This window comes from Poecile atricapillus, chromosome 2 (genome assembly GCF_030490865.1).
Source record: "Poecile atricapillus isolate bPoeAtr1 chromosome 2, bPoeAtr1.hap1, whole genome shotgun sequence".
NCBI lineage: Eukaryota > Metazoa > Chordata > Aves > Passeriformes > Paridae > Poecile > Poecile atricapillus.
Genome location: NC_081250.1, coordinates 55083798 through 55101950, shown reverse-complemented (window position 1 = coordinate 55101950; position 18153 = coordinate 55083798). Strand labels below are relative to the sequence as shown.

Here is an 18153-nt window from a genome sequence, read left to right as displayed (position 1 = left end):
CTGAGAGTAAAAATAATCAGTCAAACGCACTAATAGATGAGCAAGAGTAAAGGCAAGAAGAAGACAGTCTGCTCCAGAGGATAAGAGAAGGATCGTCACTCTGTAGGAGAAAGGGAGGGGGGTTATGCGCTAGAAAGCCCTTGGGCCCACAGAGCCCATCCTTTTATTAAAGTAAAAAGCAATATATTTTACTGCTCAGGATTCATGTGTTTAGATCCTTCTTGAGGATCAAGCCCAGAATCTCAGAGGATAAATATTTTCTCACAACTAATTGTGACTTTTGTATGTTTCTGTTAGCCTTGGCTTTGACTGTTTCACTCCTAGTACACCCCTCATCCATAAGAAGGTGCACCAGGAGAAGCAGAGTAAGTCCTGGAAAACACAAGAGTAGAGGGGCCAGGAATTCTGATACACAGGAACTGCCACTTGTGGCAGGTCTCTGGAGATTTGCAGCCAGGTCCAGTACCTCTTGCATACGCACACAATGGTTAATGGGGAATTTGCTTCTGAGTGATCTCCAGGGAAGAGTGCTGCATGTTGAGGCTCCTGGAAAGCTGTAGTGGAAAATCAGTCTTGCAGGTTGAATCTTCTTTCGGTGAAGGAAGCTCCTGGTGAAAGAGTAATTCTTGTTCTGCAAAGGGTTTGCACCGGGATTTGTGTTCAGTGAGGAGGGAATTCTGTGGTAAGCTGTTTCAGGATATCCATGTGGCTCTTTCAGAAGCATAGCTTGTTTCTGCAAGGAAGCATCCTCATCACGAAGAGGATTGATCACAATCACTGCTTTTGAGCATCACCCTCAAAGCAAGTGCCACATGAATATGTTGCTGTTTCAAAACTGCCATTTTTGATGTTGACTGTGATGCCAGAAAGCAAACATTCGCATAGAAATTTTCAGGGACAGGTTAAATAGAGAAGTAATAATTACAGAATTTGGTGGTGAAAAAAAATCAGTAGAGGAGTGGATGTTTCCAGTCACCAAGGTGTTTTATATTGGCTGTGTGAAGCTTAGTGGTATAATTATTTAGTGTTATTGTTCAAGGTGGCTTATGAAAAGGTTGGAGTAGAGTGGGTCTTCCTTGACAGGGTTATGGAGAAGTGAAAATTTTCCAGTCAAATCTGAGTGGCACAATGGTGACTATCAAATAAAAAGGGAAACTTACTTCATCAGTAACTTCAGCCTTGGGTGCATGATCGAACTGCAAGAACTGATTTATTATTGGTGCATCAAGTGAAAACTGCAGGGCATTTACGTCATATTAGTAGGGAGATTTATAACATTTAATACAAAGATTTTCACTGGGATTTTATAACTGTGCAATCAATATGGATAAAAGTAATCTGATTTAGGCAGAAAGTCAATACGCCACAATTAAGCAAATTCCACAAATGGCATCCAATCCCATTAGCACTACAAAGCCACCTCACTGCCTTTTGAAGCAAGAAAGTGTTGGGGGTTTTCAATTAATTACCTGGGCACTAAACGGTGCTCAGACAGCTCTCTAATCAAGTTAAAGGAAATGTGGATGATATGCTAGAGAGAGCAATGGGTTCATCCTTCTCCAGAGGGAGGAGGGAAGCAAAGCAGCTAGATGAGGTGAATGGAACACTTGTCTTTCATGTTGTAGAGTGCTCTCAGGAGGGCTTATTTAAACTAGAAGTGATATATACAAAATTGTCAGTTCATAAAAATGTCAGCTCTCTTTGCAAGAAAGAGTATTCAGGGAAAGTCTGTGAATATGGTACTTCCATCCTTTTCTTTCTTTTATTGCACATCCAGATGCTGATGTCATCTCACATCATTTAATCCTACAGGAATTTTGTCAGTCCAAACAGAAACTGCCTCAGTGGTGTAGGTTTAGCTGATAAAATTCTGGCATGCCATTTATGAAAGCAATGGGACATCCAACAACAGTGACGAGGACAATAATAATGTACAATTAAATGAATATGATGGTAAAACTAAGCGGTGAGAACACATTAAATCATATACCACAGAATTCCTTCCTCACTGAATACAAATCCTGATGCAAACCCTTTGTGAAGGAACCATTCAAACCAGGAATAGCTAAAATAAGCACTTCTGTATCTCTATTCTCACTGTGTGAGCCTTGATGTTTGTATCATCTAGAGAAGCTCCAAACCTGTGCCATAGGGCTAATTTGTACTTTACACCTACCCATATTAATTAAACACTGTATTTTGGCAAGACTCAGTCTCCAGATTAGTTTATAAATTAGAAACATTATCTGTAAATTGAGAATCAACAGTGAAGTAGCACCCTTGACAATACCTTTTAATTAATAGCAAAGCTTAGGAAAAAAGTCTAATGCAATAATGTTGTGACTGTGGAAAGAAAATGAAAGTTAAAACAAATGTCCCATGTCTTCATTGCTTAAAGATTCACCTGTGTACAGACTCTGTTCATTAAGAGTGAGCTCTAACAGATCAGCTGTCTTCCTGAAAGCTTTTCCTCTCAAAGTGGCACTTCAAAGGCAATACACACACACACACATGTGTGTGTAATATTGGTTTCCTTACTTTTACCAATACCTTACTTAATTTTACGTTAATTCTTCACACATAATTCTACTTAAAATTTGCCTTTCTTTGCATTTGAATTGAAGTAGTGCTGAGGTTGAAATTTTACTGTTTCGAAACACTTCCTATGCACAAGTAACTTCATTTTCACTTCCCACAGTCACCTACAACAGTTACTGTAAGCTTATTTGATGATCCTTTTTGAGCCCTACTTGTTTGGGTGCAGAATTCTCTACCTGGCCCCCGCTCCCTCCTGCTTGCTCTTAGCCACAGGTGGGGAGAGGATGTGCTGCTGAGTGGGGATGGGATGACACCTTCTCCTGCCCTGGCATCCATCAGCAGTGACATGGTAAAAATGGGAAGACATCCCATAATCTCATTAATACAAAGGCTGCTGCCTCTCCCTGTCATTATTCATATATTTACGTCAGTACACGCTCAGTATTAAGGAGGTTCTAACTTAACTTTTGTTAAAGGTTTTCCATTGCAGTGGTGAGCCTTGCTGATTGTTCCCATGCATCCTTTGTATTTCTCTGGCAAGTGCTCAGTACAAGGAGATCAGTAACTCAGTTTGTAAATCAGATCCTAATGGTAATACTGCAGCTTATTCAGTCAGTTCCCACAGAACTCTCTGATCTAACCCACCTACAGACTCAGCTGACAAGTGTTCAGGAGACCAAACTTAGATATTTTCCAGACACTTCTCATAGCTCTTGTTGCCTACCAGGTAAAGAGCATCCTCTTCAATTCTTCTTCCGCTGTAGCTTCATTCTGAAGACTGTGCTTGCCTCCCCCATTGAAGGAGAGAGAAGTGCTGCCACCTTTCATTGCACTGCAGGGACAGGGGGAAAGACTTCTCTCTCTTTTCAAGGCCTCATCACTGTTGAAGTCAGAGAAAGAGTGCTCCTTTGTAATACATAAAAGGACTAATCGTAAAATATCAAAATATTTATATATGTACATAAAATATTAGCAATATAAGGTATTTTGGATAAAGAGGAAACACTCACTTGCTGTTGTGGTTTTAAAGCATTTGCTAAAAAATCACTAGAAAACTTACTTATTTCTTGCTGTGAGATATGGATTAGAACAAGAGCAAAACAGGCTTAAAACTTAAAAGGAACAAAGAAAGTTTATTAACAAAACTATAAGAATAAGAAACCAGAATAAAACTTCCAGAACTCTTTTTTTCCTTACTACCCAACCATTTTCTCATTCACATGACAACATAGAGACAAAAAACCCCAAAACTTTGGTGGTTAAAACAGTCCCAACTTTACTATAGTCTCTTCATCAGTCTTTGTAGAGAAAAAGAAGTTCTCTTCTGTTAATCTATGGAGTTTTTCACAAGAAAACCATTTTCCTATGGTTTTCTATTTTTCTGATGCCAGCCGCCCAGAAAGCTCTGCCATCAGTTCTCTCCTCCCATTTCACATCATTCTGAGGTGTGTTATGGGTCATGAGGTCAAGAGGTGTCATTTTAAGGATGAGTTATTCAAAGGTAAAAGTTCTCTTCATCTGTCTCTGTGAGCCTCTCTGGAAACAGAAGTTTTCTCTTTGCCTCTTAAGGGCTACAAATCTTCAACTATTATTTCTCGTTTTCTGTTCCAGCATCACATAAGATCATAACTACTTCACCATTTGCTTAAATCCACACTTTGAAATACTCTATTCCCCCCAACATACTCTTTCATGAATTAAAGGAGTTTTTCAGAACCCTATGGTCCATCTCTATAGTTTTAGCAAAAGAATATTTCAGCTTATTAAAGCATCTCCTTATTTCTCTCCCCATTTGAAGCTTAATTCCTTTCTTCACTGTTTTTGATAGTTTATGTTGTCTCTTTACCTGTTGATCACTCTCTCTCTTCCTCTCTTTCTCTGGAAAAAAAAAGGATTAATCTGCAAGTCTCATCTGGGTAATGAAAAGGTTAAAATCTTGCTCAGGTTTTGTAGATGGTTCTGTGATCTCTGCCGGAGCAGGAGCTGGAGTTGTCTGCGATGGAAGATTCTTCATGGCTGCTCTGGAGAGTGTGGTCACTGTCTCAGCACGCCGCAGGTCAAGAGCTTTTTCTTTCTTTACTTGGCAGTCTCTGGTGAATTCAGTCACAGCAAAAACTGCAGCCAAGCCAGGGACAGGCCTGGCCCGGCCAGGGCCCAGGGCAAGCCCCGCAGGCCCCATCTCCCGGCCGGGAGAGGCAGCAGACTCAGCCCAGCCCCTGCCCAGACCGCATGGGCTGGGCAGGGGACGGGAGGCCAGCTGGAGCTCTGTTACCTTTCACAGCCAGGAAACAAAGAGACAAAGAAATTACCGGGCTTAGGTCTTAAGGTGGTGTTCACAGGTTGATCTCACTTTTCAATGGTCAAAACTACTGTCAATTCTTAGAAATGGCCAGTTACTGGCTAGAAGAAAAACTCTCATCAGCCTCCAGCAGTTTTAACTTCCTTAGGGGTTTCTCTTTGTTTTCTTAAATGCCAGTCTATCACACTTGCCTTCCACAGAACTAGCCTGTCAATTACTACAGCCACACTTAGAGGAACTGACTACATATCTACATATCTATGAAGGTATGGCTTCAGACTGTCAGACATCAAATGTAGACTTAGAGGCAAAATCTAGACTGCTGTTGTACAAACAATACCTTTCTACATTATTCCCATTAAATTGAGATGTCACCCTCAATTTCTGCATCAAATGCAAGACTAATTACTTCTGTTGGAAACATGTTCATGTCTGTGTGCCACTGATCCTGCACTAGGAGGTTTAACCCTCAGGCCTCTGAAAAACTGAGTTAGGTGCCTACACTGATCTCCTCACATAATATATAAATTTAATTCCTGCTAATCTGTCCTTCTATTTTTCTGCAGGTAGCTCTCCAGCTGGAGTAAATAGGTAAGAAAGAAAATTATTCTCTTGCTGGTACTGTTATCTACTGTTGTTAGCTCTTCAACCACTGTTTCTTACCATTTTTATAGACCTATATAGGATTTTCCAAACAGACTGAGAATCCTAGAAGTTTCACCTGCATGAAAGATAGGATTAGAGAATCAATTAGGTTGGAAAAGACCTCTGAGGTCATCAAGTCCAACCTGTGACTGAACATTACCTTGTCAGCTAGACCATGGCCATGAGTACCACATCCAGTCTGTCCTCAAACACCTCCAGGGACGGTGACTCCTGGGCAGCCCATTCCAATAGCTAATCACCTTTTCTGTGAAGAATTTCTTCCTAATGTCCAAACTGAGCCTACCCTGGCAGTACATAGGACTATGTACTCTCATCCTGTTTCTTGTTGCCTGGCTGTAGAGAACAGTAAGGTCACCCATGAACCTCCTTTTCTCCAGGCTAAACAACCCCTGTTCCCTCAGCCACTCTTCACAGGACTTGTGTTCCAGACCTTTCACGAGCTTTGTTGCTCTTCTCTGGACTTATTCCACTACTTCAACATCCTTCCTGAACTGAAGGGCTGGAACTGTACACAGCAGTTGAGGTGCTACCTCAACTGTGCTGAGCTTCCCTGCTCCTGCTGGCTACTCTACTGCTGATACAGGCTAGGATGCCATTGGCCTTCTTGGCCCCTAGGGCACAGCTGGCTCAGCTGCTGTTGATCAGCACCCCCAGGTCCTTTCCCATCAGGCAGATTTTCAGTCACTCTGTGCCCAGCCTGTAGCACCACCTGGGAGTGTTGTGGCCCAGGCGCAGGACCCAGCACTTGAACTGCATGAGATTGGTCTTGGCCCATCAATCCAGCCTGTCCAGAGCCCTTGCAGAGACTTTCCACCCTCCAGCAGATCAACACTGTAACACAACCTGGTGTCTATGAACTTTCTGTTGCTAGACTCAATCCCCTCATCCAGATCATTAATAAAGATATTAAAGAGGACTGGGCCCTACACAGATCCCCGTGTGCACCACTAGTGACCAGATGCCAACTGGCTAAGCTGTTACAAATCTTAGAAGGTACAGAAGCTGGTGATTTAATCAAAAATAATCATCTTCTCATAAAAGTTAAAAGAATAGAGTGGAAAGAGAATTTTCAGAGCCTCATATACAAAAATCAATTGTCACTTCATAGGTATTTAAGGGAATTATTTTCTTAAATTGTACTATTTCAGCAGCAATCGAGTTTTAGTGTTCCAGCCGTTTTTCTATTCTCTTGAAAACTATGCATTAACACTGCACTTAAACACTTGGCCTGGCTTTCTGTACTGGGGTTTATTTCAGACTGATTTATAGTCAATTTATGTCATAAATGCATCATATTTATAAAACACTTATCATATTCTGTGTATCAGTAAGTGAAGGAATTTATCCGAACCAAGTAAAAAAAACAGAAATCCATTAGGTAAATTTTTATTACTTGGTTTGGGTTTTCTTCTCTTTCTTTAGCAGATCCAGATCTCTGCATTTTCATACCCATGTAACAGACCTCTACTCAACAGTCTATTCAGCTATGGTATGTGCTTCATTTAAGTACATGCTTAAATATGAGAAGACGCTTGTACTCTATTGACCTAAGGGGAACTGAATGGCAGACCTGAAGCCAAGCACGTTTGGGGTGAAGAGGGATTCAGGCTTTCATACTGCTAACAGCAAGCAGTCATCAAAGTTTGCACCTCTCATTTTCTGACAGCCAGAAATAGAGTTTTGCTGTACATATTCATATACTATGTATTTAAAAATGTACACACACACTTTGCAAGTCAAACACACACAGGCTTCTTTTCTGTTCACTGGCATTGGTCTCGCTGGTAGACTATGTGACTTGTGACTATGCAATTTTTATTTTAGTGAGATCATGCTCAGTTACTCAAACTGAACCTCATTACCACAGCCCAGGGATTGATGGATATTTTTAATTATTTTATCATTTCATCACAGCTTTTATCACCATAACAACAGGAGACACACTTTAATTTCACAATATACTATAATCAATTCTTCTATGTGATATTTATTTTGTTATATACAACTTATAAGAAAGACCAATGGATAAAAATATGCAAATCCAAAAATAAGCCATGTGGCAATATATTCCAAAAGCACATGCATAGTACATGTCTCCCAAAATTGCTAGACCAGCTCCATGAGGCCTCTCTTAAAATTTTGTATTAATAATTAATATTTTATATATATTATAATTATTTATTATTATAACTAATATAATTAATTATCTTTTTTTGGAACTCCTCTCCATAATCTTTTTAATAACTTCATGAGGATTATTAGTAATGGAGGTAAGTGTTGAAATTGTGACTTTTCACAACAGAGCTTTTTCTTAGAAGACAACCTCTTTACTGCTAACCCTGGAACTTCTGAGAAAAGTGCTAGGCCATCGAGAGAGATACATCAAAGAGAAATGATAAATCAAATCCCCCTACCAATTGTTGTTCTCTGTCCAGGATCAGGAGGGGAATAGATCTGCCACAAAAACTGCACTTTCTACAGCAACTTCAAGCTGTGAAGAATTTGTGTACCTGAGATACGGAGGCACAAAGGATTGTTCTCACAGTTTTTGTAAGCAGCTGAGTCCTAGCCTCAGTCAGTATATGAGCTGCAAAACACCAGGAGATCCTTCTTCTAGAGGATCCCCAGGAGAATGGGACAATTTCCTACGGAGAACCAACATGCTGCAATGTTGCAGTGAAGAGAATAAATTATGAGATTCTGAAAGCATTACCTCTCATGAAAAAATCCCACTGATTTCAACCTGCACATTTCATACACTAAGCACAGCTAGAAGCTACCAGTCTCCAAGGCAGGGAAAGCCACGTTGCAGCCTGTATATCAGCAACACTATCCCAACAGTTTATGGAACTGCTAACAGACAGCTAACCCTTCCTACTAGATGTTCTGTGGCCAGACTCAAAGGACTAACTAATGATGAAACCTACAAAACAAATACACTATTATAAACCAGGAATTATTCTGTTTTCAATAATAGAGTTTTAAACCTATTAATGTATTTAATTTTAAATCTATTAATGGAATTGATTAGGCAAAAATTATACCAATTTATATGCTCTCAAATTTATGTCTTAGCTTTCTATAAAATTACAGCTTAAGACAAAGATATGAGGTGTATAAAATTAGATGGATAGACAGAGATAGATAGATATAGATAGATGGATAGATAGATAGATAGATAGATAGATAGATAGATAGATAGATAGATAGATAGCTTCCATTGATTTTCATCTCTTAGTGAACCTCCATTGTTAGAGGTACAGCCTGGATCTAATCCACAGAAGATTAGGGAATAGCTCCCAGAAGCTTTAATGAAGACACACTGTTTAGAATTTTTAAGCCAAATACAAGTGGATTTTATCTCATTTTTCTTATTTGACTGCATCAGAAGAAAAATCACAAGTGGGAAACATGTACTAGATATGAGAAAGTTGTGGAGTATTCTCCCCATGATGAATCCTGTGGTCCACCATTTTTCTATACAATATTAAATCTCACTGATATAGACACTGAAATGGCATCTCTTCTTTCTGATTTATCCCCCATTTTTAAATGTATTAGGCTGAGATCCTAGTGGTCACACAAGCTTTGGCCACTTGTTGAAAGGTCCACTTTACACCACAGCTTTCAAATATCTTGCTTGGCATTCTTGGCACATCTGCTATCCATTACTCAGCCATTCAATGTTTATTATTCCACATGTTAACTGTCGTACACTCCTTGTATCAAAAGTTCATGCAAACAATAACATATTTATCATCTTTGAGAGTTCCAAACCCATTCTCTACACAGAGAAGATACTTTTTGAAGTTGTGTGTGTGAGCTCGAACTTGAGCTTTAACCAAATAATCTGGGATACAAAGGCCCTTCTGCGATCCAGTTATTTGTAAATTCTTTGCTATGCTATGGCTTAATTTGGTGCACATTGCACCTACAGAGAGTTCAGAAAAATAAACTGTGGGACTGTGTAGGACTCCATAGGATTTGCTATTGGCCTGCAATATGCCAGAAACAGCACAGTTATCCAGCTTAATAACGTGGAAAACACTGAATCTGAGCATCTGGATAGCAAGAAGGATAGTGTTTGATGCCAGTGATTTTAGAAAAAATAAACAGTAAAAAGGAAAAAAAAAAAGCCAAACAAAATGAACCCCTCAAACTACCCCTCCCCCAGGATAGAATTTTTGGCAAATATAATTAAATTTAAATCAGTGAATTCAAGACAAGGAATTTATATTCCTCAGAGTGATATTCACTGCAAATAACATAAAGAGAGAAGCACAGCAGGTGTGATAACACAGCCAGCTCTCTTGTTTATGAGCAACATTATTCACATACCTCAGTGACTGGCCCTGCTACAAGGGAGATTCTGAGAAGGATTCAGTTGTAAGAACCCTGCCATCCTATAGACTAGCAAGAAAATACAGCGAATTTGGAGGTCGATGCAACAGTTCCATGGTTTGCTCTCAGATTTCTAACAAGTTGCTTATAGCATCACTCTATTAAAACAAAGTTACACACTCCTAGAACAATAAGGTGATACTAGCAAGGTTAGAAAAGTGTTGGGATGTCTTCCAAAATGGAGACAGCAACTGTCGTGCCCAAGCTGTGAGACTAAACACCTCCATCAAAAATAAAAAATCTAAGCTCAGTCACAACTCCAGTTTCAGAAAAAAACAGAACCTTTGGAAAAATATAAGAGTATATTATGCTTCTCCAGCCTCCTTCTGAGTGCCTAGAGACCTGCATATCCCAGGTGAAAGTAAGCCATGCTTCCGTCCTCAGCAACATCATAAACAAAACTGGGACCAGCCTGGTTGGGCTGCTTGCAAAGCACATGAGATCAGTTGAGATGTTAATTGCCCTGCCTGCCCTGACATATGATAAATCAGTCCAGGCATTCCAGTGCAATACATTAAACAAACTACACTCACTATTAGTTGACAGCAGCAGTGACATGTAAGATATACTGCATTTATTTGATTCCCTAACTACAGTATGCCACTACTGCTGCCACAAAAAGCTTTCTGAAAACCATCAAGATCCTGATGAAGGATGTCTACAAATATACCGGAGTTGACTTCTATTTTTAGTCAATATTAGAACTTTCCTAAAGTCAATATTAATTACAGCTTCCCTAAAATTGTTGACTTCATGCATTTGCCTCTTATGTTCAGTCTCTCCATTTTATATAAAACAAACAGCACACCTGTGCTGTCTAGCATCTCACTGCAAGTCACTCTTCATCTCCCTGTTTAAAAACTTATTTCCAAGGAAATACTGATGCACAAGCTCTGGAAAGGGTCAATGAAGACAACTGAAATAAAACGTTTAACAAATAACTGAACATAAAAAAGAAGTTGGAGAGATTACCTGTACCTAAAGGCTAGCTGTGGCTGTGGTTATTGCCCAGTAGCTCTCCAGCCTGCAGTGTTCTTGCCTAGAGGAAGCTGCTGGCTCTGCCCAAACTTCTGGCTTGCCCTGCTGCTGCTTTACTGAAGTCTCCACTGAGGTGAGGCACCCAGCCAGAAGGTGTGACATCAAGCGTAGCTCTCCAAGCAGAAAGGCTCTCTCTAATCACAGTTTTTTTCTTGTTTTTTTCTTTTTTTTTTTAAAAAAAAGGTTTCATACCACTAAAAGGAAGCAAGGAAGTGCATCTGCATATGTTTAAAAGCCTAAACCTAGCAGGTCCTACGTGTGGCCATGAGCAACACACTACAAAGCAACCGCATCTCCTTGTAAGACCTAATTCAGGTTGGCCATTGCCATGGGTACATTCTTCCCCCTATTATTGTACAGAGCTAGTCACATCTAAAAAAGACAGCATTAAAGCCCCAGTGGATGTAGGATACATACAACCATATATAAAGGCGCACCCAGATTCCCAGGGACTGGCATGGCAGTTTTGTATTTACTCACTGGTTGAACAAGGAGAGTGAGTACTCTAAGATAAGCTCAAATTCCATACTATTTTTAAGTAGCATGTGAATACTTGCATCTTGAGGAAGAGTACACACAACCTGGATCTCTCCTGCTCATCCTGTATTCATCTAGGAACATTTCTATCAGTCCATTCTAGAAATGAGGTCCCACCCATGCAGAACCTGCATAAAATACACAGAAATTGTGCTTCACCTTGAACAGTTTAATATCCTGAGAATCATTATGTCCTGAATGTGCTACCTCTAAAGCTGAGAGGGGGAAAAAAAAAAAATCGACATTTAACTTAGCTACGCACTTCCTGTACTAAATATTTGGTTGGATTTAATTAAGTAACTACACTGCAGTCTTGGGGCTGAAGTGTGGTGTGCTTTAAATAATGTGCAAACAGCACTCACTGCAGGGCTTCAAGGTGAGGACACATGTGAAAACACATGTCAGGGAAGTAGAATGTAGAAGCTCAGCCTAATTACAACTTCCTTTACCATAAAGGAAAGACCCTTACTTTTCACCTCACCTTTCCTCCTTTTTCTTTTCTTTCCCCTTTTATTGATCTACTTTTCTAAAAGGGCCACGTAACTAGGGATACACTCTGCTGTTCTTTCCTTTTTCTTTAAGCAAAGTTAAATGCTTACAGAAATGCTGGACATGAAAGCCATCCTGACACAACCAGAGACAATGAGGCAAGGGCATCTCTGCCACAGGCATGCAGACCTGGTTTGGCAGCAGCACCCACAGTGCTTTCCACACCCTGGACCTGGTCAGCTCGCAGAGTCACACACAGGTCTCCATCTCCATTTTGAAAAGTTACCTGCCACATCAAAGTGACTTCCAACTAATTAGAAAGCAGCTAATATTTGCCTAATGGCCACCATGTGACCTGGACTGCTCTGAAAGTTGCAACCAAGAGATGCAAGCCATGTGTCACAGTAGATTCCTGCACCACACTTAGCTCCATTACCATCCATTGCTGTACCATGATGTGCTAGCACAGACATAAAATAACATGTAATTATTGTAAGCTTAATTATTTCTTCTCTGGTATGTCATGTGGTATTAGGTGACCACTTCAGGAAGTAATGGCTTTCACTGTTTTACAACAAAATAAATCTCCAGAGATGGACTTCCTTTAAGTCTCATTTGAAATTACTCTAGTGCACAGAGGAAACCAATTCAGTTGTTGACTCAGAGGAAGACTAGAATCAGCGTGAATGAAAGCCTGAGAAAGAAAATAAAAGGTAGCAACTGTTAGAGCATGGATAGACACAACGAACATGCAACCTACTCCTTACTTCTGTTCCATCATTTCTAATTTGCCATATAATGAAGATACACAAAGAGAGTTTGAAAGTCCCACACTAGTAGCGCTGTTGAGGACCAGCATCTATGAACAGCTACACTGTAGCTTGGTCTGGATATTCCTCACACAGTTGAGAGGCTGCTAGGCTTCTGCTCATATTGATGACCATACAAAGCTGTAATGACTTTACAAAAGAGCTGTTTTTTCTTGAAACAGCAAATGAAAAATAAGTTTCTCAATTTAACGAACTCCACAGAGGAAAAACAGTATCTTTTTTCCATGTGTAGCACACATGGAAGGACAATAGGATTTATGCAAGAGTTTCAGTTACAAAAATCAAACCAATCTTCTCAGTATTCATTCAAGTTTACAGTCTGAAATCCTCATTTTAGAGGAAAGAACCAGATACCACATACCACATGTAAGAGTAAATAAATTTTAGTACAGATCACAGAAGGAGGTACTATAAATGGCAGAACTAGAAGTTGGATGGATTTATAGATAATGCTTATAAAAGGTTTGAAATAGTATGTTGCCAACAAATATCACCCTAGGCACTGAAACAATACATGAATAAAATCCCTGGTATTTTTCATCTGAATTAACAATGTTTAATCCTTAGAACACTAGAGGATGCCTTGATAAATATTTTAAGTCTTATCTTTATGTTGTAGTTTAAGGCCTGGCGATCTGAAGATTTCGGGATGTTAGGGAAAGTTAGCAGACCCCCCTCTCTGTTAGGATAGTAAAACCTTCTGCAATTAGCCAATAGCACCTAAGTGTGATGTAAGCAGATGGGAGTAACACAATGACCCTAGGTTATAAAAGGTCAAATTCTCCTGCAATAAACGCCATTGCTTCGTCATCCATCACATTGATGTCTTGTGGGTAGAGTGGTCTGGTGGCCAAGTGGGGGGGCACCGTGCTGGCTTCTGAACCAGGGTGTCTGCCTTGCTTGAAAAACCAACATCTTTATAAGCAGATCTACACATTTTCTGTGCACATGTATATAAGTTCATAAAATTACAAATATCATATATATTGCACATAACACTAAGGCATGGTTCAATATAAGATGATCCAAATACATTCTCTAGCAGATGCATCTTTTAACAATCATGTCTGAACAAATTTAACATCCTGTAACCTTTGCTAAAAAGGCAGCCCAATTTTTATAGGCACTACCAGCACCATTTGACACGCCAACAACAACAAAAAAACATTACTCAAAGCAAAGCACCCATTTTCATGTGTTCACCTTAACTTTATCTAAAGCAATGCCTTATTTACATATTCTCTTCTAAGAAAATCTAGAAGCAGTTAAAACTTAAGCCTGAAAAAAGTTTTGTACTTAGCACACTTTCCCATTATATTAAGGAATAATTATGTGACTGCTAATGAGTATATATATATACACACACATTTAACTTTTCAAAATGTGAATTTGGGTAGTGGTTACCTGATTTTAGTTTTTTTAAAAAACAATGACTCTATAATCCCTTTTGGATTCTTTATTTAGTTCACTTAAGGGAAAAATATTTAGTCCATCCAATGTTTAATATGAATATTAAATAGACTATTTCAGTTTGTTCCACTGCACTTAGGTCATGCTTGACAAAGTACTAGTTCTTAACTAGTTTCTTTTGTGGAAAGGTAAAAGAACAAAACCAGATAATGTGAAAAATAACCTATCTGTGAGGACAAGTAATACTTGGTGACGAAGTAACAGATCCCTACAGTGAAGTTCCCAAAGCCTAAGACAACATACAGCTTACATGGAAAACTGGAGCTCAAATCTATGTTTTACACTGGTGTAATGATAGCAATAACAAAATCCCACAAATCCTCAGCTAGTTAAGAGAGGAATAGGTTTTTTCAGAGCCAAACATACTTGTGTCAAGGCCAGTTGTGGTTGCTGCTCTGACAGTCTGGAGGATGCCTTTCTGCTACACAACAGAAGGAGAGAGAAGGGCTTACACTGGAAACACTTAAAAAGAATACTGGATCTTTAAAACAAATTTGATACATTTGATGTTTGATAAAAGGAAAAAGTTTAACCCCTTTCCCCTAAATCTCCCAGAAGCTACTAAGGATAAAGCAGCATAAAACTTCGAGTTTTGCCAGACATGAGGCAGTGGGAAATAAAGATGTAACTCTTGGTACTTAACTATTGGAAGAAACCCAGGTCCCTTTAACCCTTAAACAACAATTTAAAACAAGATGCATTCTTTAGACTGCTAATGGCCATAATAGACCTTGGATCACTCAAATTGTTTCACTTCTAGTTTCACTAGAATAAAAAATTATGCAAATAAATTCAGCTCCCTTTTTTTTTATTATTTTCCTGCAGATAACCAAAAAAGCTGAGCCCAAATGCATTTGCAAAAAAGAAAAAAGTAAAAAATCCCATCCCTTATGTTCAGAGATGAGCAACTTAGAGGACTGCTCTGGAGTAAGAAAACAAAGAGAACTTGTAATAAGAGAATAAAAAATGCTATTCAGTCAAGGCAGGAGAGATGTAACAAGGTTTCTAAAATGTAATGTAGCAGAAGTACCGTAGTTTTCAGAAGAAATTGTTATACAAGCACTTGTTCTAAGGAAAAAAGGGTGATGTTACTGTTAGGGACTTGATCATGTATACTATTGGTTAACAGACACATGAACAGTTATACTATTGGCTATCCAGGCTTACGCTATTCTAACCTGATAGTAAAAACATTATAAAAGCTATATACACTTATAATAAATATTTCCAGTTGTACTATGACTGGAGACTGTGCCTCATTCATACGTTGCAGACTGCTGCTCCTCAAATACTTGTTGATAATTATATTCCTGGAGGATTGATCACCCTGAACTATCTTGGCAAATGAACATACATTACAGATTTCAGTAATTGATATGGTAAGTATCATTGTAGCCAGAGGTTAAATTTATGCATACTTGTGTATCACTTCAGAGGATCACAACTCACATGCCAAAAAGACCACACAGGCACACAGGAATTATTTAAAAGATAAAAAATTCATGATTTTTCATCATGGTGGACTTTGATGAAGGAATGGCTGCAAAGAGCAACCAATGTCATCTATCCAGATATCTGTAAAGCCTTTGAGATGGTCTCACATGACATCCTTATCTCCAAATTGGAAAGACATGGGTTTGAAGGGTGGACTATTCAGTGGATAAGGAAATAGCTGGATGGACACAGCCCAAGAGTTGTGGCCAATAGCTCTGTGTCCAGAGAGAGGTCAGTGATGACAGATGTCCGTCAGGCTCTGGCTTGGGACTGGCACTCTTTAACACCTTTATCAGTGACAGAGACAATGGGATTGAGTGCAAACTCAGCAAGTTTGAAGATGACAAAAAGCTGAGTGGTGCAGTTGGCACAAGGAAGGGATGCCCTGCAAGGGCACCTGGACAAAGTTGGAAAGTGGACCCATAAGAACCTCATGAGATTTAAAAAGTCTAAGTGCAAAGTTCTACAACCTTGGTTGGGAGCAACCTCAATGAGTCCAGACCACAAGAACACTGGGAGAACTCATTGAGAACAGTCCTCTGGAGAACATCTTGGGGGTACTGGTGAATAAAAAGCTGGCAATGTGCACTCGCAGCCCAGAAGGCAAATGGCTGCAGCAAAAGAGGATTTGCAACAGGTCAAGGGAGGTGGTTGTCCCCATCTACTGTCTCATGCGACCCCCCACCTGCAGTGCTGTGCCCAGGTCTGGGGTCCTCAGTACAAGAAAAAACATGGACCTGTTGGAGTGGGTCCAGAGGAGGCCACAAAGATGCTCAGTGGGCTGGAGCAGCTCTCCTATGAAGGCAGGATGAGAGAATTTGGGTTGTTAGTCTGGATAAGAAAAAGCTCCAAGAAGACCTCATTGCAGCCTTTCAGAACAAGTTTTTACATAGGCAGATAGTGATAGGACAAAGGGGAATGGTTCTAAACTGAAAGAGGAGAGATTTATATTAGATATTAGGAAGAAACTCTTTATTGTGAGCATGGTGATGTACTGGAAACAGGATGCCCATCCCAGGAAGCATCCAAGGCCAGGCTGGAGAGGGCTCTGAGCAACCTGGTCTAGTGAAAGGTATCCCTGCCCATGGCAGGGGGGTTGGAACTAGATAATCTTTAAGGTCCCTTTGAACCCAAAGCAGACTGTGATTCTATGATAAATTAGAACTTTTATAAATCAAGCTTCTCTATTAGCTACATTCTCATGCTAGCTTTTCAGCCCATCATGTATCTGTTTTGCAGATTGTCACCCCTTGGAAACTTGAATGTCTCCATTGACTTCTTACAGTTTAATGTACTTAAATAGCGGTTCTTATGAGAGTGATTTCAGCCTGGAAATACCTCAGCTAACAATGTCTCCAACACTAGTAAGAACAAAACTGGTGTGTCCTTTAAAAGAAAAACCACACCAAAGATGTTCCAAAATTATACAGTAAATAAATTTTATTTCATCTCAACTCTATTCATATTAGTGCTGTCAACAGTCACAGATCAGCATATGATACAATTATGTAGTAACTATTTACAATTTACAGGAACACACCTTTTCTCCAGAAAATGTTAAGTACAAAAGCTAGGAGTAAACAAACGAGGTACTGCAATTTGGATTTATTTATTGTAGGCAAAAGCATATAGAAGTGACCTTCTAGCAAACAATCAAGATCAAATCAGGAGAGAATAGTCAATAAGAGTGCCTAGTTCATCAGAAAAATCACCTCAGTCGCTATCCATCCAAAATGTATTGCACAATTCAATCAAAAATAAAAACAATAAATAGAAGAAACAAATCATTTATTTCAGCTTTTAAAAAACACCCAGTAAAACCTGTATAGAGATACAGGAGCAGGCAATTCTTTCCTAGGATAAAGTCTTTTCTCTCCTTTAAAAAAATAACCTTTAACACAAAATAGAAGACAGTATTCAATAGAAGAGAAATAAGCAAATAACCCCTGATTAGCATTTCTGCCAAGGCAGTTTTGATTATATTCACAGTCCAAAGGTGGTGCTGAGTTTTGGTTCTTGCTGTTCTGTTTGTGACCTTGAAGAATAGTTTTTCTTCTTGTCCCTTCTCAAGGGGGAACAGAGATATAAACATATTTCTAAGCAGCAGTGTCATGAGACATTCTCAACACAAAATCTTCAAGATGGTCGTAGCCACAACTAGAAGAATGGAAAGTTAAAAGAAATTATCAAATGTTACATTAGAACATTGAGAACAACTTAGAAGCTCTTAATATTAAAATAATTGCATTGTTTATTAATACAATAAGTAGACTGAAGAATTTCAAATAAGTCAAACTGCCAAATTAATTGAGCAAGCAATTTCATTCCAAAACAGCTGAGAAACTGATGAAAACAAAATAAGGTGTAGCAAAACAGTCAGCAGTCTCACTG

The 18153-nt window shown here is 39.2% G+C and overlaps 1 protein-coding gene across 7 annotated transcripts in view; it reads right to left on the bottom strand.

The window, feature by feature from the left end:
• Positions 1-17179: 17179 nt before the first annotated feature.
• Positions 17180-18153, bottom strand: part of GOLGA4 (golgin A4) — a 79973-nt gene continuing 78999 nt past the window's right edge. For all 7 annotated transcript variants that reach the window (XM_058830391.1, XM_058830392.1, XM_058830387.1 and 4 more), the window contains one exon: positions 17180-17919. Coding sequence is in view for 1 of the 7 variants with exons in the window: in XM_058830388.1 (XP_058686371.1) it covers positions 17899-17919 (21 nt within the window). In the remaining 6 variants the exon portion in view is untranslated. The remainder of the gene's footprint in view (positions 17920-18153) is intronic.